Here is a 27,220-nt window from a genome sequence, read left to right as displayed (position 1 = left end):
TATAGCTGCCTCCTCACCTCCTTCAAGCCCATGTTGGAGGCGAGAATAATGCTGCCCTGAGAAGCAACAAGATCTGGGCACAGGACCAAAGGATTCTGTTTGAATATGTCTCTAATAGTATATCATTTCCCAAATGCCTCCCTCATAGGGTATAAAAAATAGAGCTTTTTCTTGGTATATTTGACTGCTCCCTCCCCCCAAAACAAAAATCAGACAAAACGAGATTTCTGCTAGCTTTGCCCCATGGACTCTGAAGCTGGCCTCTACTCTTTCCTCTGTCTGGTTTGCAGGTGGAGAGCAAGGCCACCGCCCTTTCCTTGCCTGAGGGCTGCACGTTACATCCCCAAGTCTGAGGGATCCTCTCCCGAGAGAGCCACCTGCACCTCGGCCAACAGAGGAGCCGGGCAGGCGAGGTTTCCTCACACTCCCAACGCCAGCTGAGCTCTCACAGTTGCAGGAGCTGCCTCTCTGCAGGCAGCAAACACTGACATCTCAGGGAGTGGAAGGCTGGAGGGTGGCCGAACTGTCCACCGCAGGTTGAGGCTGCTTCCCTTGATTCCAACTTGGCCTGAGATGGGAAAGAAGCTTTTGTTTTCTTTTCATTTTGTTTGCATTTTACTTAGGGGAAGTGGTGTGTGTGTGTATGTTTGTGTGTGTACATGTGTGTGTGTGTGAGTGTATGTGTGTGTGAGTGTGAGAGAGAGGTGGGGCAATGTGTGCATGCATCTTCCTACCTATGGTACCCCGAAAGGACATGCTCACTGTTCTGGTTGGACCTGGGGAAATCTTAAGTGAGGGAAACAGGTGTCCTGAATGAGACCAGTTCCGCAGCATAAACACACACACACACACTCCAGTACATTGACATACGTACAGTACAAATGAGCACAAATGCCCTGCTGTGCACAGCTGTTTTCTAATATAGAGAATTTACAAAATATAGAATTTGGTATATTTGTTAGATCTCCAAGGTTTTCAATAATACAAAGTAAAAAATACAAAAAGACAAGTTGGGGTCCCCGCCCTCCCTCCCCAGTGGCATCCTGCTTTGCCTGTGGGTTTCTTACACGCATACAACTAGCATAGTCTAAAGAAGGGCACAGAAACGTGTTTTGTTTTATTTAATAAATATTTTCTTTTTCTCAGAACCACCACTCCTTGCTCCGGGGCCTCTGGCCTCCCCCTCGCAGTTCTGCCCCCTCCAGGGGGCACCGGCTGTGTGTGTGGGTGTGGGAGGAGCCCGCGAGGAAGGCCTCGGTCCCTCCAAAGCCAGCACTCCCGCTCGGGGTCCCCTCCACCACGGAGCAGGGCCGCAGCCTCGCTCTGCAAGTTTAAAGGCTCACATAGAAAAGCAGCCCCAGGGCCCGGGGCCAGGTGGCGCCGCCTCCCGCCCGCCGAGGCCGTGCTCCCGCGGCCCCGCACACGGGGCTGCCGCGCGCCCAGGCCCCTCCAGCGGCGCCTCTCCGCCCGCGCACGCGCCGCAGCACCCGTTAGAAAACGAGATTCCGATCGAGTCTGGCGGCGTCTACTACAGGGGGAGACATCTTTGGTCAGCTTGGTGCTCGCAGGACGCTGGCACCCCGGGGCCTGGGACGGAGACCGCCCGCCCGCCAAGGCAGAAGCTGCTTCTGGAGTCAAAGTGGAAAATCTCAGGGCGGCCTCGTGGGCTGGAGCGAGGCTTCCGCCGTTTCTCTGGAGGCCAGGCTGCCTGGCGTCCGCGGCGGCTGCTAACTGGGCGGGGGCCCTCCGTTGAGGAAGTATGTCATCATCTCGCCTTTGCCCTTGACCTTGACCACACCCCGGCACTCCAGCTGGTACGTGTTGGCGGCCAGCACCTGGTACATGTCCGTGGTGACCTAGGAGGCAAACGAGGAGAGAGGACAGGCCATCCATGACCTGAGCCCTGACTGCCTCCGACTCGGAAGGGTGGGCGGCGTGCCCCTGCGGGGCGGCTCGTCCAGCGAAAGGCCTCACAAACCGGAAGGACGGCAGCGCCCACCCCTGCTGCGTGGCGTGGCGAGCACCTCATGCCTGCGGCCCGCAAACTGCCTGTCACCGTCCACAGTGGGAGAAACGCAGACGCTGAGGGGAGGCGCTCAGGAGCTCACAGCCGTCTGACTCCCCACAATCAGTGCCCAAGGCTTTACCAAAGTCTCACTCCTGAGTGATCAGAAAGTTCTAGAAACCGGTTTTTCACCACAGACAGTTGGAGAACCACTGCTGATCTCATTTTATCCTTGTGTGGGGTAAGAACTATGACCTCAGGCTCAGAAAATCTAAGTCACTTGCCCGATATTACGTAGCTAATAAATGCTAGAGCCCGGATTCACTTCAGATGGTGCTGCCTGTCTCTGCTTTGGCTTTTGGAACACAGAGGGGAACTCACAGGTGGTTTCAGTAATGACACAGCACTACTGCAGGGCGAAGGGCCAGAGCAGGGGGCACAGGAGGAGCAGGACAACTAATGCCTCACCACAAGGTGATCCAAGAGCCATTTCCGAGCATAGCCAGCACCCGCCCCCCGCCAGCGCCCCCATCACACGGCTGCTGTGGGACCAGGGAGGAGGGGGCAGCATATTCCGTGAAAGGTAAGCCCCACGCAAAGGCGAGGTGCTGGGTTGTCGTGCGGTTACTGACTGAGCCCCTCACACCTGTCTGTGGGCGGGGTTGGAGGCTCTGTAAACACTCATCCTGTCTCCCCATCTCCCTTCAGGACCCCCACTCCCATCCTGCTGTCCCTTCCCCCGCCCCCCGCTTTGGCACAGGGATGGAGGTGAGAGAAGGCCATCTGGCCAGGGCCCTCAGGCAGCACCCACAGGCCAGCCAGGGCTGTGCTGGGGTCAGCCCCTTTGTTCAGAGGCCCCCCAGGGGAGAGAAGTTAGGGGCCAGTTAAGCAGCGTCAGTGTGAGCAAGGACCTTAACAATGGCCCAGTCTGCACTTGGGAAAACCAAGGCCGGGGAGGCTAAATGACCAGACACAGCCTCACAGGGACCCGGGGGTGCCAGACTAGAGCCCAGTCCAGGGCCTCTCTGTGTCAGATTGGAGCAGAAAGAATCAAGGAAGGCCTGAGAAAAACAAAGAAAAGCAGCTGAAGAGCGGCAGGCCTGGGAATCACAAGCACCAGCCGCAAAGGATGAAGAGAGGAGAAAGTCTCCAGGTCTCTGGCCAGGCACCTTGGCTGTTGAGGCTGGCGGGAGCACCATCCCGGGACCAGTGGCCTCGTCTGGTTCTCAGAGCTAGGCCCTGAGTGCCATGGGCTCCATTTGGCAAGACCCTGCTCGTTGCGGCCGCCTCGTGTCCGCTCTGCATGCCTGGCTTGGCATCTGCAGCTGGCTGCCCTCATTCCCCCCCATTCCTTCTGTGGCCAGTAGAGGGCTTTGCACAGGGTAGAAGATCTGTCCAAGGTACTGACGGACCAAAACACAATTGTGTTCTCCAAGCTTCCAAGATACCAGCGCCAACTGCCCCATCACCCTCAAATTTGGCTGCAGAAATTCTGACTGGGAACAGTGGGCGGCCTGCTGGAAGACCACTTAGCATCACACAGAGGTCCCCACGTGGGCGCTCCTGCACTCACCTGGATGCGGTCGGGCACGCCGGTGCTGTCCATGCGGCTGGCCACGTTCACTGTATTGCCCCAGATGTCGTACTGAGGTTTGCGGGCCCCAATCACCCCAGCCACTACGGGGCCGATATTGAGCCCTGCAGGGGACAGAAGTCAGAATGCTCATCAGGGTTCAGACTGACGCTTGCCCTGCCCGCCCTCACTACCGTTCCTCCCTCGACACTCGGCAGCTTCTCCGCCTGACTCTTGGCCTGAAGACACCCAGGGTCCTCCCGCCCTGAGGCTGTGCCTAACCCCACAGCTGCCACTGCTCTGCTCCTATTGCATGCTGGCTAACTTGAGACGACAGGAACCCATTCACATAGCCGCTGCTCCTGTGTCCTCGCCACCCAGGCAACGTTCAGCTCCTGCAAATCCACCGCTAGACTGCCCTCTTCAAAGTTTCCAGTTAACCTCTTGCGTTGTCTGATTGCCTTTCCTTAATTCCCCCTCTCTCGGTGGCATTTAAGTTTTCACCTTCAATTCACACTCAATATACCAGACTCGCCATTTTCTTCTTCCTTGCTCCTCTGTTTGTTTCAGGGGTGCCACCATTCTCGTTCTTAGAACCTACCTCCTAACCCACCTCCCTGCCCCCAGAGTCTCCTCTCTCCAGGTAATCCTCCCTCAGGCCTCTGAGCCGGGGCGGTGATGCCGCAGCACCGTCCACATGGGCTCTCCGTCTCCATCTCTCTCCTACACTTCTGCTCCGGTCTGTCCGCCTTCCCAGTCCCGCCCAAGACAACACTGGGCAACCCTGCCCCTGAGCCTCTGCCGTGCTGGTCTCCACCTCAAGTGTCCTTTCTCCTTCTCTCCTGGTGAAGTCCTTCCTGGACACATCTGCCTCAACCGGCATTCGCTAGACATGTCCTGCCCCATCTCCAAGCCCCAGGGTGCTCCCTCCTATTACATAAACTGTCTCTCACACTGGGTCTTATTAAGCCTCGCTGTTGCTTAACTATTTCTTGTGTGTGAGCGGCAGGACCACAAACACAGCAGAAGCTCCCACGTAACACCCCTTGGTCACTCACTAAGTCAGAAATGTCATCAGTTTTCAAAACTGTTCCCTCCACGACCCTCCTCTTTGGTCCCATCAAACCACATGTAACTTATTACCTCACGTGCTATTCCCAGGCTGGACTGTTGCCCTCACTGGCCAAAAGCCACGCTCCCCAGGGAAGACGTTCCTGAGTCTGTAGGACGGGATCTGCCACACAAGGCTCCCAACTGCCTGCCCAGCTACGTATCTGCCTGCCACTCAGTCCCCAGTCCTGGTCCAATGAAGGAGCTGGGGCAGCTCACAGAAATAAGTACACACTGGGAGAAAGGTGCAGATCAATGCGGGTGAGGGAGATGGGGTGAAAGGAAAATAAGAATGGCAACATCACAGGAAACCAAGAGTGACATTAACACAGAAGCACAGGCTGCCCGTCAGTTAAAGCAGGCCCCCAGCTGGCTCTGGTCTGGCTTTCCAGCAGCCGATGCAAAACGAAAACCTGGTCCAGTCCATAGGCATGTGTCCACGGGCCCACACGGCCAGCTCCTCAGGGAAAGCCCAGTTCCCAACACTCGGGCCAGAACGAAAGGTCTCCTGAGGACATTCATGATCACAATATTGATTTTTAGGAATCCAATATTTCAGTCTAATGTGCTAATTTTTAGAATTGAGATACCAGTATTTTTGTTGGTGAATCTCTGTTCGTTTTTTAAAAAATTTGAAATCTGAATAATTTTTGGCCTGAGATATTTCTTGGAGGGGGGGTCGATCATACATTAAAATTTTGACAAGAACAAAGGCTTGCTCTTTTGGAAAGCATTCTTTACCTCCACCATCCTCAGAAGGAGGAGAGAGCAATGCTCGACAAAGCAGTTTCTTCTGAAAATGGAACTCTTACTCTGAAAGCCTGGGCATCCTTGGCAAGATACGTGCTAAAAAAACAAACTGCTGAGACACCTTGAACTTATCAAGCAACACAGTCAGAGCTGTGATTCTGAGATCATTTTGTGGATATAGTAGGGGAGCGAACAGGCAAGTGTGCTGATGTACGCGGGTTTTCCCTGCGCTATTCTTTCAGCTCTTCTGTAGAGTTGAAACGTGTCAGAAAAAAAGGTTGGGGTAATAAAACAACAAAATTGAATACCAAAAGGTGTACGGCACAGGGAATACAGCCACTATTTTATAATAACTTTAAATGGAGTATAATCTATAAAAATATTGAATCACTATGTTGTACACCCGCAACTAATATAATACTGTAAATCAACTATACTTCAATTAAGAAATAAAATAATAAAATTAATACAAAAAATGAAAAAAATTATATAGGGTTTTGGTTCGAAGATTTTCTGAACAAGTAGAGTATGGCTCTGCCTGTTTTGAAACTGACCCAGGGGCTCTGCTCAGAGCTCCCCACTCTCTCCCGCAGCGGCCCTGCCTCCAGGACACCACAGCATCTACGAAGCTCCTCAAAGCCACCCAGCGAGGGCCAAGGCATTTGACAAAGAAGGGATCCAGGGAAGATACGTGGACTTATCTCCACATCCTCACCGTTTCTTTCCCCAGTTTGCGTAGACCAGAACAGCTTTCACAGCACCTAGAAGATCTTGCTCACGTGCGCACAGAAACCACTTGGAGCTCAGCGATAACCTCTCTCTGAGTTCCTGCCTCTCCCACCGGGGGCCCCTCTGCCCTTGGCACACAGCATCCCCCTACAAAGCCTTTCTGGCAGGCACAGTGAGTGGGAGAGGCGGGAACTCAGAAAGAGGGTGTCCAGTGCTTACCACCATGCAGAGGAGGCACCTCCAGGCCCTGGGAGAACTCTGCTGTGTGATGGGGGCCTACCCCCACCCCTCGGGCAGGGACACACTGCAGTGTTAGCCTCTGCTTGGATCGGGTCATGGTGGCGGCATGGGGGATGGTGGGTGGGAGTCCCAACAAGCCCTCGGGACTCCGGGCCGGGCTCACCAATCTTCATCTGGAAGTTGTTGAAGGAGTGCTCGTTGATGTACTTCATTTGGTCCATCAGCTTCATGGCGAAGTCAGCCAGAGCTTTGATGTGGGTCTTGCCCACCTTGTCATAGGTGGAGTCATTGAGGCCCGAGGCGGCCATGTAGGTGCTGCCGATGGTCTTGATCTTTTCCAGCTGCCTGAACCGATCCTCACTGATGATCTGGACAGACGGAGGACAAGCTGGGTCACCCCCAAGTTGGGCACCGAGGTCTGCAGGGGAGTGCAGCAGCAGGGCCCCCTCGTGTCTCCCCAGTTCACACAGGGGGGCCCATTTCCGCCACCAACTCAGTGCAAAGCCCTGGTGCTCCCCAACAGTCAGGCCTTCTCCAGCACTTACCCTGTGGCTGTCTAGTGGCCGTGGGCTACGAGCCCAGCCCCATACAAGAGCCCCTGGGGCCAGGTCACTAGTCACCTCTGGGGCTCTGTCCCCCCACAGGGATTGGCAGCCATTTTCCCCTTTGCTGGCTCAGGTCTCCATCCCTCCCAGGGAGACCTCCTCACCATTGTCCAGCAGGACGCTCTTCTCCTGTCTCCAGGACCTGCCGGAAGCCTGTCCACACCCATTGCAGCCAACTCCAGTTACCCCACCGCCCGGGAGTCTCGGGGGCCTGCTTCTGACACTGCCTGGTCCCAGCTCCATGCCCCAGCCCCTGTATTCCCGCTGGGCTCGTCCCTCTCACACTCACTACGCGGTGAGCGCCCAGCCCCGAGACTGCTCTACTGGTCACAGTATCCCCAGGGCCTGGCACACACTGGGTGCTCAACAAGGGAGTAATAAACAAAGAAGAAAATGTCTTTGTTTCTGCCTCTGCTGTTCAGGGCTTTGCATCTTTGTCCTGCCTCCTCCTTTAGCCTGGGAACTCCTCCTCCCTTGGACTCTCTCAAATGCTGAGTCCCAGCCTGGAGCCCCATCCAGCCCTAGATGGCATGAGAGGAATGGCAGGTGATGGGGGTGGGTCAGCCAGGCAGGGCCTCGATGGGGCAGCCAACATGCACAGACTGCGAATTCAAACAGCTGGGCTGAAACCCCAGCTCTGCCGCTTGCAGGCAGTGACCCAAGGCAGGACGTTTAACGTGCGGGGGCCTCGTCCTCCCCATCGTGACATGGTGATGGGGTGGAAATGTATGCAGATGCCTGTGACAGTGCCTGGGACACAGTCAGAGCGCCTGACGCCTCTGCTCACATCTGGTGATGGGAGAGGGGGCGTCGGGGCCCGGCCGCACCTCGTCAAAGTCGGCGATGATCTCGTTGAGCAGCCGCAGGCACTCGACGCCCTCGTTGTTGGCCTCCAGCTCCACGTAGAACTCGGAGAAGTTGGCGATGGAGGCGAACATGACGGCCACGCACTCACACGACTGATAGTAGAGCTCATCGTTGCGCCGCTCGCGGGCCAGGAAGTGCGCGGCTACGTCCTTGGGCAGGATGTTGTGCAGCAGCCGCCGGTTGTAGGCCTGCAGCTCCTCCATCTCCTCCTTCTCCTCGGTGGCCTGGGACAGAGGGCTCGGTCAGGGGGAGGGCAAGCATCGTGCTGCTTAGAAAAAGGCAGTGCAATCCGCCCACGTGCCAACGCAGGCCCAAGATTTCAGCAAGTGCTGACTTTGCATCCTCGCTGCTGTCTCTACTTCCTGGTTTTCTATAAAGAGCATCTCTTACTTTGACCAACAGAAAAGAGAGATCTGTAGGTAGCTAACTCTTCCCGCCTGCCTCTTGGAAAGCGATGCCTATGAGGGCACTGATCCTGAAGGAGGGAACCCTGAGTGGACACAGGTCCCGGAGGAGAGGCCGGAAGGATCCTGTCTGCCCCAGATGAGGAGAAGGCAGGAGGGTAAAGGGATGGTCCAAAACCACACGCAAATGGCCCTCCAGCCACCCAAAGGCTCCTCGACTTTCCATTTTCCCCTTCATATCGGGAAATGCGATCAGAAAGGCAGTGTGAGAAAAATCACTTCAGCAGACTGACCACAGAGAAAATGGCTCGAAGCGCTGCCCGTTCTCCCTGGTTCCCTGAGAGCTGACTCACCCCAGGGCCAGACGCAACCCGCAGGGCCAGGAGGTGCAGGTACCCCGAGGTTGCCACCTGGGCGGGACAAGGACATCACTGATGACTTTGTTTCTCCCCTAGCTTGGGTCCTGGGTCTGGGACAAGCTCACTCTCCAGGATAAAGGGACAGTGCAGAGCCCTCGGGTCAAGAGGCCAACAGTGGCCCACAGGCTGAAGCACAGAGGTAGTCCTGCACCTCGGCATGCGAGGAGCCAGCTGACCAGAGTGTTCAAGGAACGCGGGGGTACAGACTGGAGTCTGCTGGCTTCCTCCCCTCAATGGCAAACAAAATGGCCCCCTGAACTGGGGGTGACCGTGTTGGTAAGGCAGGCAGGCAGGCAGGCAGGCAAACAAAGGATCACTGGCAGGGCTGTTTAAAAGATCTAGCCAGCCTGCCTGGGCCTTCCCTAACTACACATGGAGGCCTTTCTGTTCACTGCAACTAGAACATCCAAAAGGGCCAGGGCTATTTCTCAGGGCCCCGGCCCTCCCGGTAGGCAGTGGCTGCCTACAGGGAAGGAGCTGGCACACCCACCAAGGCTGCAGGACTGGGTCCAGCAGGGAAGGAGAAAGCTCAGGGACCCTGAGGCTCAGGGTCTAAGCCTTGCCTCTGAGGTGAGAGGACCCACTTCATTCCTGGAGCCACTGGAAACGTGGCCACAAGGATGGGGATCACACCCGAGGAAGCTCCTGGACCCTCAGGTGCCTGGGGGCGGTCCAGCGGGCATGTGCTGTCTTCCTGCCAGGTGACCTCTGCTCCTATGAGGCGGGACAGTTTGACCACCCCCCTCCCCATAAATAAGTGGCACCTGCTCCTGCTCGGGAACAGGCGTGCCAGAGGGAGAAGGCTGGAGTGGGAATCCCTGTACTTCTCGCCTGCTATCCCGTGGAGGAGCCCCAGCTGGTCCATCTGCCTCTGAAAATGCACCGGACTGCCCCCACTCCTGCTCCTACTGCCCGCTGAGACCACATGCCTGGGGACCCTGGAGCACCTCAGCTCCTCTGATCAGCCTGGAGGTGGCAGAAATGTGACACGTGCCTTCCCAGAGAGCCTCTGCCCAACGTGGCAGGCAGGGTGGCTGTGGAGGCTGTGGGTGGGGACTCAGGGAGCAGAGACGCGGCTGGGAACGCACGCCAAGCGCAGAGGCCCTGGCCAGGTATGCCTGCCACATCTGGGGAACTCTGCCCAAGACATGCTGGCAGCTGCCAGCATAGCCAGCTGCTTCTAGGGCTGGGCTCTGCCCAGGCAGGATAGCTTAGGGGTCCACAGACGCTTGCTGGTCCTAGTAAGTTCAATGCTGTGGGAGGGGACAAGAATGGGCTCTCCCGAGAGCTGAGGCCAAGTGGAGGGGGCCTTGCAGGTTAGGGTGTGTTCCTCGTGCAGGTGCTTCAGGGAAGCTAAGAACCCCAGGCTCCCCACCTCCCCGTCAGCACCGCACCCACCCATCACGACCACAGACCCAACAGCTAAATGGGCTGCTGCATGAGACTGGGCGTGGGGAATGGACCATCACTCACCCATCCCAAGGACCTGCGTTCAGGTTATTGTTTATCCCTCCCCAAAGCCCTGGAGCACAAGGGGAGATGGAGGGAGGTGGACGCATCATGAGCCTGTCAGAGAGCCTGAGTGGAGAGAGGCTGACGCACCTAGCAGGTAAAGACACGCTCACCCCACCCCACCCCCCGCAGACACCCACACAGTGTGCGTGGCCTTCTTAGTTGTTTTCAAAATGGGAAGTGGTCAGCCACTTCCCTTCCAATTTTCCCTTCCTTCCCGCCCTTGTGCAGAGCCCTTGGTGCCTGAAGAAGGAAGTGATCAGAGGAAGGGGTGCCACACGTGGTATGTCCAGTGTGCAAGGAAGCAGGGCAGTGAGGGGGAGAGGGCATGGTAGGGCAGAGAAGGGGGCTGGGCTGGTTGGGAGGTCGGTTCCATCGAGCAAATGAGTAAAGATATGAAAGGAGTGGAAGGGGAGGTTCTCACTGCCAGAGATGATATTTGCATGCATGGGAGGGAGAAGGCTAGAAAGAAGCCTGAGGTGTTGCATTGGCAATGGGTGTGCTGCTATAAACTCGTGGTTTTAAATATCAACAGACAGATATTGGAGCGGTATCCATCTATATGTACGTGTGTATGTGTACGTTTGTTTCTATGTTCCTACGCACCTACATGCATTTCCTAGCTTTGCCCACAGAGAGGACCTAGAACAGTGAGCACACTGAGTGCCCTGATCTGGGTCTCTAAATCCATTCTCCACTAAAAAGAACTGGGGCACTTTGAAGGGAAAGTACATGATGAGCCCCAGACATCTTCTTGTGCCAGAAAGGAAGAAGACGCTCAGAGAATGATGGACCCAACTGAAGACACACCGACCAAAGCCAGGACAATTAAAGCATTCAAATAAATAATGAGAGGAGCAGAGTAAAGCCCACTGAATTCGATAGGAATCTATGAGTCTGTGCTGATGTAGATAAATGAATGACCAAGTAAATGAGAGGGGGAGAAGGAGAGCTCTGCCTTACAGGAGAATGCCGATTAACAAATGCAGAAGGAATGACGGACATAGGTCATCGCTACCTGGCAGGCAGGAGTCAGCAGTGGATGCTGAGGCTGGTGGGTGAGGTTTGCTGGAGATCAGAATATTGGCGTAATACCAGAGTATCTTTCCACAAAATGCTAATTGAGTATAAAGGGGAAGATGGGGACCTGACAGTGGAGAAGTCTGGCGGACGCCCACTTGAGTGGGTGATCAAGGTAAATGTCACCAGGGGTGGGACAGGCCAACATAGAGGAGTCCCCAGGCTGATGCTCTGAGAAGTGCACAGTGTCATTTCCACGGTTTTCCTCCAAGAAGCCATAGCCTGAGTCTGGACATGGGAAACATCAAGGGCTCTAGACTGAGGGTCACAGAATAAGGACCTCTTTAAGACTGGCAAACATGAGAGGAAAAGAAAGACAGGAGACATGACAGCTAAAGGCATAGGGTACACCAGATGGGATCCAGGGCCAGAACTGGGACAGTTGACACAACGTGAACAGCTCTGTGGGTGGGATGGTATTGTGGGTGGATAGTGTTGACTTCCTGACTGGGAGTTCGCACGGGGATAACGCAGAGAGTGTCCCTGCTTTTGGGAGGTAGACACCAGAGAATTTAGGGGGGTGATGAGGCATCGTTTCAGAAAAGAGAGAGAGAGGGTGACGGAGCAAATGTAGACAAATGGCTGGGGAATCTGATGAAGGGACTCGTGGAGTTCTTTATACTGTTCTTTTAACTATTCTGTAAGCTTAAAATTATTTTTTAAAACTTCCTCCCATAAAAGAAGATAAAAATGGGGGTGGTGGTGCATGGGTGTGGGGTAGGAAGTCAGGGAGGAAAGATGAAGAGTGGAAATAACCTGTTTCTGCAGCCACATGTGGAGAGGAGCACTAACAATACAAGTGCCTGACATCGACTGGGTCTCCAAACCTCCCCAAACCCTCAGCGCAGCTGGGGTCGGTGGGGGGATGGATGGGGGCGGGCTGCAGCCGGGGACGCAGGAGGCAACGGGAGTGCTTTGGGCAGATGTTGGGGCCTCAGACCAAGGGGACTGGAGGAAGTCTTGTCCACAACACACCCCTTTTTCCCTGGCTGTTTTGGTTCGGGGAGGTTCACCCTGGCTGAAAGCTGAAAGGCTTCAGCTCTCTGGGAGAGGCAGGCACCCCGCCTCATGGCTCCTCCAGGTCTTCCGGGGCTACGAGAAAGCTGCTGTTGCCTGGGCACCGGGGAGCCAGAGGTAGGGGCTCCAGGCTACTCTGCTCAGCAGGCAGGCGGCCTCGGTTTGACCCTGTGCCCTCAGGAGCTGGACAAGGCCCCGGGGTGCGGGTCAAGGGGCAGCTGGTCACAAAGATGCGGAGTGGCAGGCTCACCCTCCCTGGCCTCCGCCCCTTTCTCGGGACCTTTGGAACACAACAGGGTCACCCAACAGCAACCACCTTGGGAGGGGCTCCCTGGGGGCTCCTGGGGAAGGCAGGGGGTGTGAGCAGAGGAGTGGAGGGGCGTTGGCCCTGGACCCCACAAAGCCTGGTCAGCCCCCAGGAGAGAGCTGGGGACCTCCTGGGAGCTTCCCCAAGAAGAGAGGCGTGAGCAGGTCGGGAGGAGGCTGGGAGGCTGCTCTCCGAGAAGAGAAGGTGCAGCCTCACACTGGGTACCCCCGAGGCCCCTCCCAACCCAGGGCATTCCGCATGGAAAACATGCTCGCCCAGCCTCAGGACATCCCCACCGGAGACACCCAATAGCAGGGGCAGCCAGATGCCCGTCTTCACTCAGCATCCAGCGAAAATCCAGGGCCTCCTGCCCCGGCCCGAAGACTTTAATCTCAACGTTACTAGGAAGCGGAGGATGGAGGAGGCCTAAGCGAGTTGCAGATGAGCTGAAGAAGTGGTCTGCACACAGGGGCCAGGCCAGGGAAGGCAAAAAAGGCCAGGCTAAGCTATGCCTTGCAAGCGGCTGGGCTGGAATAACAGGTCTGAGCCCCACCTTCACTCCCATCTAAGACCAGGTTTTCTCTTGGGGCTTCCCTGGTGGCGCAGTGGTTAAGAATCCGCCTGCCAATGCAGGGGACACGGGTACGAGCCTTGGACTGGGAAGATCCCACATGCCGCGGAGCAACTAAGCCCGTGCACCACAACTACTGAGCCTGCGCTCTAGAACCCGCGAGCCACAACTACTGAGCCCGCGTGCCGCAACTACTGAAGCCCACATGCCCAGAGCCCGTGCTCCGCAAAAAGAGAAGCCACCGCAACGAGAAGCCCGCGCACCATAACGAAGAGTGGCCCCCGCTCGCCGCAACTAGAGAAAGCCCGCGCACAGCAACGGAGACCCAACACAGCCAAAAATAAATAAAATAAAATAAATTTATAAAAAAAAAAAAAAGACAAGACCAGGCTTTCTCATGGGCCCTTGGGCGCCCTCTCCTGCACCTTTTGAGGTGGTCCAGCAGGTCGGAAGGGGCCACAGGGGCTGCTGCTGTAGCACCTGGAGTACCCTGTGCATGGCCCAGCAGCACCCCCTCCTGCAGGTGGACACAATCAGGGCGCAGGGCACAGAGCCTGGAGGGCAGAGTGCTGGCTGGATTCCAGCCCCACCTGGGCACCCAGCACCCAGCACCTCTGCCCCTGCCTGGGCCACCTCTCATCAAGGCCAGGACACAGCCACCTGGCTGGACTTCCTGTCGACGATCTTTGATGCCCCTTCCAGCCGTCTTCCCCTGGAGGGGTCTTCAAGCCCAGTTTAGGTCACATCGAGCCCTGCTCAGAAGCCTCTGGCACCAACTCCTGCACTAAGGCCTCCGCGGCCCCAGGACTGCACTCCCCCTACTTCTCTCCTCTCCTCCTGCCACTGTTTTCCCCCTGCCCTCCTGACTCCTTGCTGCCTCTGCCACAAACTGGGCCTGTCCATGCCTCCCTTCTGTCCCGGCATCTGGACGCCCACGGTCTTTGTGACTGAAGAGCCTCTCTCCCAGGCCCATCAGAGTCCCGGTACCAGGCACTGTCAAGGGTGGGTTTGTCTGGAGCTCCAGGGTTTTGCCTCTTGGCCTCAGAGAGCAGGGAGCAGACTCGCTGGGACGCGGGGCACCGGTCAGCTGGTGAGCAGGACACCTTGTCAGTGCAGAACCCAGGCCCAGCCCAGCCCAGCGGATGAACTGCTCACTCACAAAGTGCCATGAGGCCTGGGGGCCCCGCCCCACCCTTCCAACCCCACTCCCGACCCCCCAGCCCGGGGCCACCCACCTGCAGTTTCCAGAGGAAGTCGAGGCGGGCGGTGGACTCCACCTGCTGCGCGTGCAGGTACAGGGCCAGCACAAAGACCGAGATGATGATGGGCGTCACCACCTTCAGCGCCACCTTGGTCGCGTGCTCAGGGCTGCAGGCGGGAGGTAGATGTCCTGGCACTTCATGCCGGGCTCTGAGGCCCCTCAGGCCTTTTTTTCTACCTCCCACTCCAGCCCCCCTATCCTCACCCTCCTGCTCTAACTGCCTGAGGTATGCCTCCTCCAGGAAGCCTTCTCGGTGGGCAGCCCCTGCTCAGCCTGCAGCTCAGCAGCCAGCACTCTTCTCCTGATGGCTCCCTCTCCCCCATCACTGGGGCGCTTCCCTCTGGTTACATCAGGGGATGAACGAGGCCCTTGTAAAAGGCAGCGTGTACATCTCAGGTCTTTCTCAGTTGACAAGACAGGGGTTGTAACAGGGGAGCCAGGCAGGCCATACTGACCATCTCTGGGCAACCTTGGGCAAGTCCTCTTAACCTCTCTGAACTTTAGTTTCCTAATTTGTAAAATGGGATAACACCCATATTTCAAGATTGTGGTAAGAATTACAGACACTGTATGTAAACTCCTTGTACAGTGTCTGACAAACAGTAGAAAATCCAAAACTGGTAGCTATTATTGTCTGACTATATTTCTGTTAACATTATTAATACTCTCAATAAAAACAGCTGTTCCTGACCCTGCTCCTGTCCCAGCAAAGAGCCCAAACCTTGAAGGCTGTGTAGACTCCCTGCCCAGGAGCAGCCCCGAGGCAGGGCCTAACCTACACACCCTGCAGGCCTCTCCTCTGCTCCTCTCCTCTGGGGGCAGAAGGGGCACCTGTTCTCGTGCGCCAGGATCTCATGCATGCCCCTGGGGAGAGCTTGAGGCCTGTGGAATGACCTGTGGATCCTGATGACCTTGGTCACTGAGTCTATAAATCATCTTGGGGTGGTAGAGAGATCATAAAAGAAGGGCACCTACCCAGTGAGGCCCCCCTTAGTACCTAGGGAGGGGAGGGCCTCCTCCTTCATCACCCACCTTGCCACCAAGGCCCCCTCCCACCTGGGCACTGCTGCCTTCTCTGCTGGGCTGGTGGCCTGAGCTGGTGGCCTCTGGCTGCTCAGTGCCAAGGGCAGGCAGGGGTTGTATCAGGGAACTCGGAGAAACAGCTTCAACTCACCACTGGGAGGTCCCGTTGTTGTTGAAGTCTCTGTGAACAGGAGTTGGGGAGGGCTGTTCAGGGCTGCTCCCTGCATCAGTAGCCTCCAAGCCTGCTCTACTGCCCCCCACCCCCTGCTGTGCCCCTCTACACCCAGCTCTGCTTCCCCGCACCTCCTACTTCTGCCTCCACCACTGCTGCTCCTTTGCCACCCCCCCGCCCCGCCCCCAGCACCCCTCTTCCCAATCCAAGGTCACTTTCAGGATGGGAGGCTTGCAGAAAGGCCAGCCCCAATTAGCATCTGGTCACCATGACCACAAATCACCCAGCCCTTACCTGGGACCCTGGGGCCCTCCCAGCACATCCACCTGGGCAGAAGCCTGTGCCCTCTCCCACCCCAGCCAGTCGCTGCCACCCAGAGGAGAAACACTATACCTGCACTGTCCAGTATGGTAGCCACTAGCTACATGTGGCTACTGAGCTTAAGTTGTGGCTAGTACAGGTTAAAATGTCCTGTAAGTGTAAAATAGATACTAGGTTTTGAAGAATTAGTGTGGAAAAATGTCAAGTATTCTATTAATAATTTTAAGCTGACTATATATGAAAATAATATTCTGAATATATTGGTTAAGTAAATACATTATTAAAATTAATTGCTTGTTTTGCCTTTTTAATATAGCTACTAGAAAATTTTAAATTACATCTGTGGCTTGCATGATTTATCTAGTGGACAGTGCTGCCCTAGAGCCACGCCAGGGTCTCCCAACACAGAAAGGACCTCCATTCTCTGTGGCTGCTTCAGCAGGAGGCGTGGAGGGGCTCTGGGGAGGGGCGGGGCAGGAGAGAAAGAGGAGGCAAAGTTCTCAGCTCCCGCCCTGATCCACAGGGAGAAGGGTCGACCTCCTCCCTCTCCTGTCCCCAGGGGACTGCAGCCTGCACCGCTCATGATGCTACAGCGTCTCCCTGTCATCTGCCCACAGCCCTGCACAGCTGTGGAGAAGTTCTTCCTTGCATCTGACTTAGATCCTTCACAACATCTTCATTTCCTCAGGCGACACTCTGCACAAGAAGGTAACATTTCTGACCCTGGAGTTATTGCCTATTTTATCCATGACTGTACCTTCACTGCCAAGCTCAGTGCCTGGAACAGGGTAGGCCCACAATAAATATTTTTCAGTGAATGGATAGATGGATGAATGGATCCCTTCCTCTAACTCAGAGAAAGTACAGTTCGCTGCATTTTCTCAGGGGACACAGACCTGTCACTCACGTGTTTTGCTCTTCCTGATGTGTATGTATGTGTGGGGGGGATGGTAATGGGAAGAAAAAGGTACTACATATCAGGCACTTTACATACATTTTACTACTATAGGTATTATTATTCCCATTTCACTGGGAAAAAAATAATGAGGTTCAGGAAAAACAGCCAAATGTGTGTCTGAGGCTGAGATTCAAACTCAATTTGACCCAAAATCAGAGCTCTTTCCCCTCACGGAGCTACCTCCCCTGGAAATCTGATATCTGTCACTATATGACCAGGCTGACTGCCAGCTAGATAGCCTGGGGTACAACCCCCATACTTGCCACCTCTGGGCTGTAGGATTTAACTGCTCACCATCACAGCCAGGAGCCTTTGAGCAGTGCACAAACTACCCAACCGTCCAGGGTGGCCCTGCCTACTTTGCTGAGCTGCTATGAGGATGAAAGGGATAAAGTATGTCCAACTGCCTGGCTCGAGGCAGGACAAGTGCCCACGAACAGCAAAGGCTGTTCCTTTGCTCGCACACACCTTGCTTTCCAGCTCTGTTGGACCTTGACCCCTCTGGGCCTGAGATGCAAGGGCAGTTAGGTGAAAATAGGTCATCAAAGGCTGCCCTGGACAGATGAGGAACAATTCACCGAAGCCTGAGGTCAGGACTGAGTAGGAGACTGGAAGCAGAGGGACAGGGGACCTAGTAGCCCTGAGGCCACCCTCACCACTGGGGGAGGGATGGAGGGAAAGAAACAAGACCCTGTGTTGCTTTGCCCCGGTGGTCAGAGCTGGGAGCAACAGAACACTCCCCTGGCAAGCCCCCTGCGGCCCAGGAACCCAGCCTCCCGCTCTTCCTGCCTCTCTGCAATGCCCCAGACCCCGTGCAGAGCGCGAGGCGGGTGCCACCTACATGGCATTGGCTGTGACCAGTAGGTCGGCATTGTCAAAGAGCGTGACACCGGGCACCTCAACGGCAAGCACGTAGATGAGCTCGATGGCCAGCATGAGCACCAGCTTCCCGATGCAGCTGATCTGCAGGAACACGGAGCAGGCCAGCAGGCTGAGCAGCACGCTATAGGTGAAGTACTGTGGAGAGAGGGCAGCGGCTTCAGCGCCCCGGGCCCCGCCCTCCCCCGGCCCCGCCCCCAGCCCCGCCCCCCAGCATCCCTCCAGTCTGAGCTGGCCTCAGGTGAAACTGGGGGTCTGGGGATGTTTCTGCTGGTGCAGACTTGTACTGTGGTGTGAGTGGCCCTGGGTAGGAACCAGGAGGTGGGGCTCCAGGCTGAGGAGGACCACTACCAGCAGTGTGGCCCAATGGTTAGAGCAGGGCTCCAGGCTCAGGCAGACTTGAGTTTCAGCCCTGATTCACTATGGACTGTTTGTGTGACTTAAGCCATTTATTCAACCTAAGCCTCAGTTTCCCCATATGCAAAACCTTCTATCTCATGGGCTTACTGTGATGATTACACAATATGAAGCCCCTGGCACAGTGCATGGTGCCTTTCATTACTGTGGGAGCGCAGGCTTCAGCCCCTGATCTGCAACATAACAGGTGGTGGCAACATCTGAACTGACCTTATTTGGTGGCCAAACTGACCTACTGATGTGATGCGAATTATCACCTTTATCCTGCTTCCTGTGACTATTCATACATTTTGCTGCAGAAATATTTCTGTGTTTCATTATCAGGTGCTGCCCATACTGCACTGGGGTGTGAGGTAACATTTTAAAACCTGAAAAATTCCCAAGTCTAAGACATATCTGACCCAAAAGGTTTCAGATGAGGGATTGTGCTCTTCCCTGTACTGCGGGGAAATCCTGGTCTCTGAGCCTCAGTTTCTTTCTCAGACAACCAAGGGGCCAAACCAGGCCATCTCAGAGGTCGACTTCTGCTCTGTTGTCCCCTGACACTAGTCCTAGTCATGTCAGCATCTATTGTTTTTCTCTTTTAGATTTAGCATTGTTATTTCTGCATCAGGCAGAGCGACTCACTGTTCGCTGCCTCTGCCTTGGGCTGGAGGCCAAATTTGGTGGCTGGCAGTGGGGCAGTCCCTTCTGCCTAGGCCTTCAGGAACCCAGAGAGGGACTGCAGAGGCCCCTGGCGGTTGGAAGGGGGAGGGACCAGCCTCAACTCAGCAACAGGAAAGGGGCAGAGGAAGGAGTAGGGAAGGCACAACCCGATACATCAGCCCTAAGGATAATAGTCCTGTCCTTGGGGGATGGGGAGGGGAACCCAAGCGCCAGCCTGGATTCCTATTCAGACCCTGGGCCCAGACATCCAGGAGGCCAAGGCTTAATACTGAGGTCCACCTCAGGGTCTGTGAGGAGTTGCTGCATCAGAACAACACTTGTGGGATGGTGTCAGCCCGAGGGGTCTGTAGCTGGTAGGGCCTGGGATCTGAGGGCCTGAAATTGGTCGGGCTGGTGAGAGCTGAAGTCTGTGACCAACCAACCATCTGCCACAAATGAGGAACCAGAACAGGCCCTGACACCACTGCTTTGTTCCCTCACTCTCCCATGGAGCAACCACCAAGGGGCATGTGCAAGACCAAAAACAGCCTCTGCTTCTCAGCGAACAGCCCTCAGGCAGCAGCTCCTGTGGGCTGTCGGCCAGATGTGAGAGGGAAGAGAGGTGGGGAGCAGAGGGTGGGTGCTGGAGCATGGCTGCCTGGGCAGAGGGAGGGCTTGGCAGGGGCCCAGGGACAACTGGTCTAGGTGAGCACGGGTGAGGGTGAGCCCTACCCCTCACTGAGTTTCCCTTGCCCATGTGTACAGGGGAGTAGGATCAGGTCCATTCCCTGGGGCAGGGGAGGGAGGCCAGCACTGTGACAGCCCACGGAGCCCTCACTGCAGTTCTGAACCCTTGTTATGAGTCATGGGCCCTTTGGGAATTGGATGAAAGCACGGGCTTTCTCCCCAGAAAAGGGCAAAAACTGCCATCATCTTACAGGTTTCACGTGAGCCCCGTCAGGGAGCCGGGTTGTGGGAATCACCCAATGCTTGGAGCAAATACCCTGGGCTGGAAGCCTGGCCCTGCTGCTCGCTGCAAAACAGCTCCCTGAGGAAGCACGGCAGGGTGAACGAAGCACCTCACGTACCGTAGGGGCTTAATGCACGCCGCTCTCGAAAGGTTCTCGCCATTTTTTAAACCCAATAGCCTGTAGGTGCATGATTTCTTTTTTGGGGTGACGAAAATGTTCTAAGGTTAGATTATGATGATGGCTGCACAAGTCTGTGAATATACTAAAAGCTACTGAATTATACTTTGAATGGGTGAACTTGGTGGTAGTACTGGTTTGGGATTGGATTCCCTTTGCTCCCCTCTGCTCTCTGACCCACAGCAGAGGGGTCAGACAGGTCCTCCTGAGGCCGTTATCAGGTATGCTGCTGAGGCTGAGGGTTGAGAAACAGCTCTGCTTTCAGGTTAAGAGCAAGAATTCTGAAGCTAGGTGACCTGGGTGGGAGCTCTGGCTCTGCCACTTACTAGCTGTGTGACCTTAGGCAAGTTACTTAACCTCTCTGTGCCTCAGTGTCATCTGTATAAAACAGTATCTTTGTCATAGGGTTGCTGTGAGGATTAAATGAGTAAATGTGAAGCCCTTAGCACAGTGTCTGGCACATGGTAAATACCATATAAACAATAGCTATGCTATTATTGTTGTTACTGCTTTACTGAGGAGGTCGGCCTTGTTCACTGGTGTCTGGCACAAAGAGTGAGAGAGACTGAGGGGGAAGGAGGTCTCTGGAATGGCAGTGAGCTTGAGGGCCCCTGACTGTCCATCAGAGTAGCCAAGGGCAGAGAGGGCTGGGGTGGCAGGTCCCCAGCCGTGTCCAGTCCCTCCCTGCCCAGTACCTCGGGGAAGTTGCAGTTGGGCCAGGGGCTGCCGCAGAAGCCCCGCTCGTCACCCAGGCTGTAGTTGCCGGCTGACTCCGCCACGTGGCACGCGTTGACCTGGCTGGCACTGATGTTGTGTTCGTCCGCCAGGCAGCCAAACAGGTCCTTGGAGTTGCACGTGAACTGGTGGGGGAGGAGAGGGTCAGCCTGTGGGGACCAAGCCAGGGTAGCCCACCTCCACAGGCAGCAGGTGCCCATCCCGCCTCGCCTCAGGTGCAGCCTGACACTGGCCGGGACAGGAGAGGAGCCTGGAAGAGGCCGAGGAACGGGCAAGATTTGCCCAGCTACCCAGGGCAGGGCTTGTAAACCTCCCCTGGGGCATACTTCCCTGAGTCTTTCTGGCTCCTCCAGCCTCGAGAGTGAGGACCAAAGGCTGTGTGAGAGGCTTTAGGAGCTAAATCTGATCCCAGACCCGAGGTGAGACCCAAATAAGAACTTCCAGGGCCTCGGGGAAAGTCTCCTCCCGGCCCATGCTTGTGAGGTACAGGGCTCCACTGGGTTTCACCCAATGGGCTGAGGAGGCGCTGGGGAGGTGGAGCCACCCACCATGTTGACGAAAGCCGACAGGAACACCAGGGTGATGGTGAACACGCCCACCAGGGTGCTGTTCATCTTGGACCGCACGATCTTCCTGGAGAGCCTCTGCAGCGGGGCCGGGAAGAGCTGTCGCGGGGCAGAGGGAGGACAGAGATGGAACAGAATTCAGTGGACTCCGCACACCGCCACAGAGGAGCTCGGTGGAGGCCCTCCCCACCTTTGTCTCTCGCCAACAGAACCACAGGGGCTTTCCTGACCTCCTTCCTCCCTGTGGGCAAGCCTCCAGCCTCGCACCATTGCACCCCTGCTTCCAGGCCAACCACAGCACAGATTCTGCAGCTGGCCAGGAGGGGGTCCACCTGGGGAGCTCACAGGTAAGAGAGGTAGGACGAAAGGAAAGATGCTACCTTCACCCCAACGGGGAAGCAGAGAAAAAAGCACATGTACCCGCTGGGTGAATGCTGGGCCGCTTGGAGTTACAGTCAGGGAGGGGCAGGAGGTGGGAGTGAAGGAGACATGGAGGTGCCCAGAACGTTTCCAGGGAGGGCCAGAAGGCTTCAGGGAAGAAGTAGGGAGCTGTGGGTCTGAGGGCTTGGAGAGAACCTGGGGTCTGGAGGAAAGGGATGGGCACACGAGAAGGGGGCAGAGCAGCGTGTAAGCGGACAGTGGGGCCCCCGTCATGTGAATTAAGTGAGTTTTCTTCAGCAGGATTCCCATGGATCTGCCATTTCCCTCACCTAATCCTCCCTATATTTCCTTCAGCTAGACAAACTGTATGTCCATTCAAGACCCGCTGCGGTTTTGGTAATTAAATGATTGGGTCTACCAAATCTGATACACTTGGCCTTGGCCCCCATGTGCTCTTCATCTCCCAAGCAACCTAGGCTAAAAAAGAAGTTGACAGACCCCAGAAAAGCGAAGTAGTGGATTCGTGCTTCCCCCACCCTACCTACCTTAATGCCTCCTGGTAAGGCTGATCTGCAAGCATGCCATGTGTCCTTTGGAAACGCCTAAGGGCAGACGAAGGTGGTGGAAAAAGCACTTGCCAGAGCCTGGAGGCCAGGGTTCTAGGCGTGGCTTTTCCTGTGTGACCCCTGAGCACACCTGCACATTCTGGCTGAGTGTGCCAGACTGCAAGGCTTCTCCACCCTCTGATACAGAGCATTTCTGTAGCTGGTCACACAGACAGCTAAGTAGGCAAGGGGACACAGTGTGACCACGGTGTGACTGCTCATTCCCAGTGTGGAGAGGACTGGCTTGTGTGCTACGATGTTTAAGGCCAGCAAGTACCGGGCCCTTGGTCCAGTGTTCCTCAGCTGTGACCCAAACTCACTACATGCAGGGTGTCTACATGGGCCCATCAGGTTGCCCCCATGGGACTTTGGGAAACCAACACAAATATGCTGATGATTGTGCTGCTTGCTATGCTGTGAGTAATACAGTCTCTTGTCTCTGACCCAGGAGTCTCGTGACGTCTGCCAGTATCTGTGAAAGAGCAACAAGCTGACTTATTAGCTTGTAACTAGGGTGAAACCAAATTTCAGACCCTTCATAGTTCTTGACGCCAAGAAAGTGCCCTGCTTACCCCCTCAGTCTTTGGCTTTGGGCTGGGCATGCAGGTAGGGAAGCAGTATATCTTTCCACCCCAAATCCTCCTCCACCCTTCCAACAAGGCCACTTCCTATTCAGCAGGGGGAAAGAAGGGACCACACAGAAGGAATGCAGCAGTGGCAGAGGCCTGCAAGCCATTCAGGCTCTAGGCTGAGTGATGAAGACCTTGGACCTCCACGTCCCCAGCAAGGGTGCCTCTCAGATGTGTTCATGGATCATCAAGTCTGTGGCATTCTTCTGAAAGAACAGTTCCTTCTGGGGTAATAAAGGAGGCACCCTGACTGAACCCTCTAACACGGCAGAAGAAAAGACATGTGTGATTTGGAGAACATAAGCTTGGATTAAAATATTGCTTTAATAGCCACAGAGATCAATGGAATAGAGTGAGAGTCCAGAAATAAACCCTTACCTTTATGACCGACTGATTTGGACAAGGTAGCCAAGAAAATTGAATGGGGAAAGAATAGTCTTTTCAACAAATGGTGCTAAGACAACTGTATCTCCACATGCAGAAGAATGAATTTGGAGCTTACCTCACACCATATACAAAAAAATTAACTTGAAATGGATCAGAAACCTAAATGTAGGAGCTAAAACTACAAAACTCTTAAAAGAAAATACATAAGTAAATCTTTGTGACTGGATTAGGCAATGGTTTCTTAGATATGACACCAACAGCACAAGCAAAAAGGAAAAAACCGGTGAGTTGGACTTCATCAAAATTTTGAAAATTTTTCCTTCAAATAACACCATCAAGAAAGTAAAAAAGGTGTTGGTGAGGATGTGGAGAAATTGGGACATTTGTTTGTTGCTGGTAGTTATGTAAAATGATTTGCTCAGTTGCTGTAGAAAACAGTATGACGATTCCTTAAAAAATTAAACATAGAATCATCATATGATCCAGCAATTCCATTTCTGAGTATATGCCCAATAGCAGCATTATTTTCAATAGCCAAAATGTTAAAGCAACTCTACTGTCCAGCTATGGATGAATGGATAAACAAAATGTGGTATACATACACAATGGGATATTATTCAGCCTTGAAAAGGAATGAAATTCTGAAACACGCTACAGCATGGATGGCACCTTGAAGACATTATGAAAGAAGCCAGTCACAAAAGGACAAATACTATATGATTCCACTTTTTTGAGGTACCCAGAGTAGTCAAATTCATAGAGACAGAAAGCAGAATGGTGGTTGCCAGGGAAGAGGGCAGAATGGGAAGTTATTGTTTAATGAGTATAAAGCTTCAGTTTGGAAAGATAAAAAAGTCCTGGAGATGGACGGTGGTGATGGCTGCACAACAATATGAATGTACTTAATGCCACTCTACTGTAAGCTTAAAAATAGTTAAAATAAAAAATTTATATTATGTATATTTTACCATAAATTAAAAATGATCATGAAAAGGAAAATGAAAAGACAACCCACAGAATGGGAGAAAATTGTTGTAAACCATATATCTAATAAGGGTCTTATAACCAGAATATACACAGAACTCTTACGACTCAACAAGAAAAGACAAATAACCCAATTAAAAAATGGACAAACAGGGAGTTCCCTGGTGGCCTAGTGGTTAGGATTCCAGGCTTTCACTGCTATGGCCTGGTCAGGGAACTGAGATCACACAAGCCACGAGGCGCGGCCAAAAACAAAACAAAACAAAAAAAGCCCACAAATACGATGAATAGACATTTCTCCAAAGAATCTACACAAATGGACAATAAGCACATGAAAAGATATTTGACATCAATAGTCATCAGGGAAATGCAAACCAAAAACAAAAGCAACCACTTCGCATCCACCAGGATGGCTATAATCAAAAAGTCAGATAATAACAAGTGCTAGTGAGGATGTAGAGAAATTGGAACCCTTGTACACTGCTGGTGGGAATGTAAAATAGTGCAGCTGCTTTGGAAAACAGCTTTGCAGTTCCTCAAAATGTGACCCAACAATTATACTCTTAGGTACATACCCAAGAGGACTGAAAACATAAGTCCATACAAAACCTTGTACACAAATGTTCATAGCAGCATTATTAATAACAGCCTGAAAGTGGAAACTACCCAAATATCCATCAACTGATGAAGGAATAAACAAAATGTGGTATATCTACACGATGGAATATTACTTGGCCATAAAAAGGAACAAAGCGCTGTCATATAGTACATCATGAAGGAACCTTGAAATACGCTAAGTGAAAGAAGCCAATCTCAAAAGGCCACATAGCGTATGATTCCATTTATACAAAATGTCCAGAACAGGCACATTCATAGAAACAGGAAGTAGATTTGAGGTTGCTAGGAGCTGTGGGGATAGTTGCAGAACTTTATGAATATAGTAAAAACTACTGAATTATAATTTTATAACCTTTATAAAGGTGAATTTGATGGTATGTGAATTATATCTCAATAAAGCACTTATTTAAAAAAAAATCCTGCTCAGCTTCGTACTGTGTGATCCTGGGGAAGTCATCAAGGGCTCTGAGTTTCCTTATTGGTAAACAGGGAATATCTACCTTCCAGGGTGGGAGATATTCCAGGGTGGTTATGAAATGATGCATTTGAAAGTGCTTTGAAAGCTGTTAAATTCAATAGAAAATTTACTTAATATTTGCATTTTAAAAAGCTATGTTGCCGATAAGAACAAAAGTCCTTGTTTCTCATTAAAGGAATTTTTGGTTTCACAGCTGTGGAAAGTGTTTTGGCACTAGCATGAGGATCTTACTCTGAAATGGTAAGACAGATGGCTTCTAATCTTTGCCTGCTTAAAATTTTGCCATTTCATCCCCCCATCCCCCGTGTTGCTTAAACCATTTCAGTCCTGATCACCCTATCCATCAATTGAATGGCTTCTTTCATCGCCAGTGTAATGACTGATTTAGACAACACTTATTAGAAGATGGTAAAGCCTTTATAGAAGGTGGTTGGGGAACAGTATAGGCACACAGGCTTCCTGGTGAACCTGGGACCAGGAGCCCCACAGGGGCTACCCAGAGAAGAACTGCAGGCTATTAAACAAAATCCAACCTGGAATACTATAGCTCAGGGGTCCCCAACCCCCGGGGCTGTTAGGAACCGGGCCGCACAGCAGGAGGTGAGCGGCAGGCAGGCGAGTGAAGCTTCATCAGCCACTCCCCATCGCTCGCATTACCGCCTGAGCCAGCCCCCCACCCCCATCCCGTCCGTGGAAAAATTGTCTTCCATGAAACCAGTCCCTGGTGCCAAAAAGGTTGGGGACCGCTGCTACAGCTCTAACATCTAATGAGTGATTACCTCAATGCATTGGCTTTTTACAAACCATTTTCCCTTGTCACCCTTTCAAAAGACCTGCTCTTGACTTAAAAGTCTCAGCAGGAACCCAGGAATTGCTGCCTTTCTGAAGTCTCCAGAAGATTTGACATCCTGCCCTGGCACTGCTTGATAGAGTGTCTCATCTCCTGTAACAAAAAGTTCACCTGTATGTTGACCCCAAATCCCACCTTTACTAACCCCGGTGTGGACAATAAAATTCTTCACCTGGAGTAGAATCTCCTCGCAGGGCTGCTCTACAGCTGCATACAGATCCTGGAGAGCATTTTTCTGGAAGGATAATTGTGTCTGTGCAAACCAATTGATCAATGCCTGTTCACCATCAGAGCTCAGAAAAAGAATCAATTTAAAAAAAAAGTTCCAACCCCAATATGATTAATTCAAATCAATTCAACTTGAAAAATGGGAATGGCGACACAATTAATAAACCACGACTAGGGTGAGGGACAGTTTTGATCCTGGCCTCTCAGAAAGTCTCCAAGCAAATCAATGACCTCCCTGGGGTCCTGACTCCCTGTCTGTCATGTGGGACCAGGGTATTGCAGGAATGAAAGAAGGTGATGAAATCGGACAGCAAAAAAATGTAAGAAAACAGACTTTCTGACAAGGAGCTAATAAATGAAGCAGTGGCTCCTACTTCAGAAAAATAGTTTTAAAGATATGAAAACTTCAGAACAAGACAGGCAGATGCTGACAGGTAGTAGACGCTGACTATTGCTCTTATCACCTGGCCTTTCAGCGGTCAACTGGACATATTAACAAAGGCAGTGCCCTGGAGGGGAAGGACTGTGGGCTCTGGAGTCAAGAACCCCAGCTATACCACTTCTTAGCTCTGGGACCTAGGGAAAGCTGTCTAACCGCTTGGAGCCTCATTTTCCTCATCTGCAAAGTGGATATAATAAAAGCCACCTTAAAGGTTTGGGAAACGCTGGTCAAGGTGGCATGGCTGGGCTCTGGACCCAAGATGGCTTGACTTAAAAGCCACGGGAGGAACCTAAGATCTCCTTCC

The 27,220-nt window shown here is 53.5% G+C and overlaps 1 protein-coding gene across 1 annotated transcript in view; it reads right to left on the bottom strand.

Moving 5' to 3' along the window:
- Positions 1–1,450: 1,450 nt before the first annotated feature.
- ADCY5 (adenylate cyclase 5) overlaps positions 1,451–27,220 on the bottom strand; it is a 153,526-nt gene continuing 127,756 nt past the window's right edge. The window contains exons 13-21 of the mRNA XM_068546616.1: positions 21,297–21,413; positions 20,709–20,873; positions 17,766–17,941; positions 15,625–15,654; positions 14,425–14,557; positions 7,840–8,103; positions 6,571–6,775; positions 3,579–3,703; positions 1,451–1,856 (exon numbers count right to left, since the gene is read on the bottom strand). Coding sequence (XP_068402717.1) covers positions 1,728–1,856; positions 3,579–3,703; positions 6,571–6,775; positions 7,840–8,103; positions 14,425–14,557; positions 15,625–15,654; positions 17,766–17,941; positions 20,709–20,873; positions 21,297–21,413 — 1,344 coding nt within the window. The 3' untranslated portion in view covers positions 1,451–1,727. The remainder of the gene's footprint in view (positions 1,857–3,578; positions 3,704–6,570; positions 6,776–7,839; positions 8,104–14,424; positions 14,558–15,624; positions 15,655–17,765; positions 17,942–20,708; positions 20,874–21,296; positions 21,414–27,220) is intronic.

The sequence above is a fragment of the Eschrichtius robustus genome, chromosome 6 (assembly GCF_028021215.1).
Source record: "Eschrichtius robustus isolate mEscRob2 chromosome 6, mEscRob2.pri, whole genome shotgun sequence".
NCBI lineage: Eukaryota > Metazoa > Chordata > Mammalia > Artiodactyla > Eschrichtiidae > Eschrichtius > Eschrichtius robustus.
The sequence above is the reverse complement of the archived record's forward strand: the minus strand, read 5'-3'. Positions and strand labels throughout refer to the sequence as shown.